This window comes from Merops nubicus, unplaced genomic scaffold, assembly GCF_000691845.1.
Source record: "Merops nubicus isolate BGI_N331 unplaced genomic scaffold, ASM69184v1 scaffold15537, whole genome shotgun sequence".
Lineage (NCBI taxonomy): Eukaryota > Metazoa > Chordata > Aves > Coraciiformes > Meropidae > Merops > Merops nubicus.
Genome location: NW_008622446.1, coordinates 12120 through 15446, shown reverse-complemented (window position 1 = coordinate 15446; position 3327 = coordinate 12120). Strand labels below are relative to the sequence as shown.

Genomic DNA, 3327 nt, shown 5'->3' with positions numbered 1-3327 from the left:
CCCGCGCGGGCCAGCCAGCACGCCCTCAATGCCGTCAGCTCGGGCAGCGGCAGCACCAGCGGCATCGGCAGCGGCGGGGGCGGGGGCAGCGGCGTGGTCAGCGCCGTGGTGCAGCCCTACGACGTGGAGATCCGCCGGGGGGAGAACGAGGGCTTCGGCTTCGTCATCGTCTCGTCGGTGAGCAGGCCGGAGGCAGGCACCACCTTCGGTAAGGCTTGGCTTTGGTTTGGTTCTTTTCCTTTTTTTCTCGACACGCCTCGAATGAGATGCAGATTTAAGCGCTGCAGTGCTAGGAGGCGAAGTGTGGGGAGCTGTTTAATTAAAAGTTGTAAGCATGCCCTAATTTATGTAATTAATAGCTTAATCGGAGTCTAAGACTTGGTAGGTGTTTGCCTCCGGGGTTTTGTTCAGCACTGGGTTGAGAAAAGGAAAATGAGAAATCCCAACCTGAAAGGCAAAAATACCACTCATGGCAATACCTGATATTCACCAAAGCTCCGGCTCTCCCTTCTAGCTGGACATCTCTCTGGGGTTTGCTCTCAGAAGAGCAGCCAGGGATGCCTCCAGTGATGCTGTTTGCTAATGGAGAAACAGAGCAGGTGGAATGAAATATGTCTCCTGATGGTGGAATTGAGCCAGTGGATTTAAAAGCAGTAATGCTTAAACTGATTAACTTCTCTTTGGCAATCAGGGTTATTCTGATCCTCATTACGGAGGGAGCATGCTGATAGCTGGAAAGTTTTAATTAATAGTGCTTGCTGGTGAAATACAATATTGCTAAAAAAACAACATTTTTTTTTAATTTATTCCAACTCTTCCCAAATCCATTTCTTTAGAGTAGGAGGAAGTGAAGTTCATGTGATGTCACACTTAATATCCTGGCTTAATAGAAGTGATCATGATTTCTTTCTGAAGACAGCCCTTTCTGCTAGGCAAACACCCATTTCCAGCTGTGGCTCCAAAAGAGGTGTATGTAAGCTGGTTTTGCAAGTATGCCCAGAACAGCCTGCTCTAGAGCAGAAATGTCATTGCAAGGAGGAAATCAGTCAGAGATGCTATTTTCTTCCTCTTCTGTCTCCTCCAAAAGGGTCAGAGGCAGCATCCACTTATACTTTGTAGGGGGGAAAAGGTGTTCGCTCCCTGTTAGTCTGTGGCATGTGATAGGGGTGGAGGGGTAAAGGAGAGACAGAACAAGTGCCTTGGGCATCTTCACCTCTTAGAGCAGGGTTGTGGTTTGCAGACAAAGCACATCACAGTCTCCCTGTACAGCTTGAGAGCATTCCCAGGGCATGCAGGTGTGTGTGGCAAGAAGTGGCCTTTTCCTCTTTTTTTCTTGGCTTTTTTTTCTCGAATTTCCTGCTGTTGCCCATCATTGTTGCCCTTACTATACACCAAGGGAGCATCACCTCCATTGGTGGTATTGGTGCGGGTCGTTTCTAACACTGCTCTGGGCAGTCATGGCAGCAGAGATTTCAAGGGGGAAATAGCTAGTACAGACTCTGTGCATCAAGGTCTGCCAGTTCTTGGGTGTTGGGCTACCTCACACTGTCCTTGCTTCTGGAAACGACTCTTCCAGAATAGGTATTTTGGTGCCAGAACACAACGGTGTAATGTAATATAGATTAAGCTGAACTCAGTGTAAAGCATGAAGAGAGCTTTTATCTTCTGAAAGTATTTGCAAACGTGTGTGTAAATAACTTTTACTGTATGAAGACTATGCTCTAACTCTTTTCTGCAGAGAAACCTTGACCTGAGGTTCTATGGAGTTGTGTTTGCTTTAGCCCAAGATACTCGCTAACTGGAAGTTTTCTGTGCAGGGGCTCCTCACGGAGATCTGTTGATCTGTGACTGTTTTTCCTTTAATTTTTTTCAAGTGTATTCAGCTCTTCCCTAATACTCTGCATGAGATGTGTTCCTCTGCTACGTGGTGCTTGCTTTGGACCTGCTTTGTAGTTCTTTTTCTTTCATGGGTAGTATTCAGAGATGGGCCAAACTGGTTGTTAAGACTCACCTTGGTCACTTTGGTGTGGGCTCTGTCATCTGTGTTCAGTGGATCGGATAAAGTCAGAACTCATACCAGCCTTTAAACTGGATGGGGCTTTGTATTTATTTGTATCTGGGGAAAGAGAAACTTTCTAACATTAGCAGTAAAAGAAAAAAAAATTCCCCTTGCCATTTGCAACTAATATTAACACTTTCTGCCAGTTTTCATCACATCTTTCCAACCTTGTTCTCTCACCTCACATTCCTTTTCTTAGCCTTTTCTTCTTTATGGTCTTCCTAGTGTTGTGTGTGCAGCTAAGCGTATCTCTAAAACTACTGATCAAATAAAGGCTACAGCACTGATGGGAAAGTGCATCTTGAGGGTGAATGTATTGTGGATGCCAAGTATGAGCTGACCACTCTGTATAACTCATGGTTTTAATCACGTGCTGCATGCCTGAAGGCCTCTTGCCCGTGTGAAGGAGCTGTATAAAAGCTCAGTGGATTTATCTGAGTGAAGTCGTGTATCCCATGTGTCCCAATTCTGCATTTTATGGACGACACTTGTGGTTTTGGGACAAACAATTGCATGGAACAGGAGGAGACTTTTGTCTCCAGAACACATTCATCCTAAAGTGCTCTTGCTCTGTGTGTTAGACATCTCAATAGTTTTGTGTGTGGTTTTAGAGGTATTTAAATTAGGAGGTCCTTATTCCTTCCCTGCTCCCACCCTGATGTCTTCTAAGATCATAAAAGGGGAAGGGTTAACAGAGGCTGAGGTGGAGACCTGCACCAAACAGGTTACCTTTGTCAGTCTTGGCCCATCTGTAGTGGTCCTGTACCTTCCCTGGTAGCACCTTTATTCATGATGGAACAAAACTGTTTCGTGTTGCTTCCCCATGCAGCACTGATAGCCTGGGTCTTCGTGGTAGAAAGGGAGTCACGCTCCCTCCTAGGCCTAGAACAATTTTATCTTTCTAAATAGAGAAAGAACAAAACATTGGCACAAGCTTGAACAGCAGTTGATGTAGAGAAGGAGTAGAGGGGCTGACACCAGTGTAATCTTGGAGGAGGAAGATGGTGTTTTCAACAGACAGTTTCAATTTTTTTTTCTCAGAAGTAAAATCCGGATTTGGGTTATGATGGGGCTGCTAAGTGCAGTTGGAGTCGGCAAAAATCTCACTGTTTATTAACAGAAGTCAAGGTGGGGGGAGTTCTGAGCGATTAACAAAACACCTCTTTGTAAAAGAAGTATTGTGCGCTCATACGAGTTGATTGCCAATGTTTTGAACACTGGCAGCAAAGCTATCCTATAATAACTTTTGCTTGATGCATTAATTAATT

General features: G+C 45.1%; 1 protein-coding gene across 1 annotated transcript in view; it reads left to right on the top strand.

Annotated features, from left to right (window-relative positions):
* MAGI1 (membrane associated guanylate kinase, WW and PDZ domain containing 1) overlaps positions 1-3327 on the top strand; it is a 75507-nt gene that overhangs the window by 60090 nt on the left and 12090 nt on the right. The window contains 1 exon segment of the mRNA XM_008944793.1: positions 1-208. This exon segment is cut by the window's left edge and continues 6 nt beyond it. Coding sequence (XP_008943041.1) covers positions 1-208 — 208 coding nt within the window.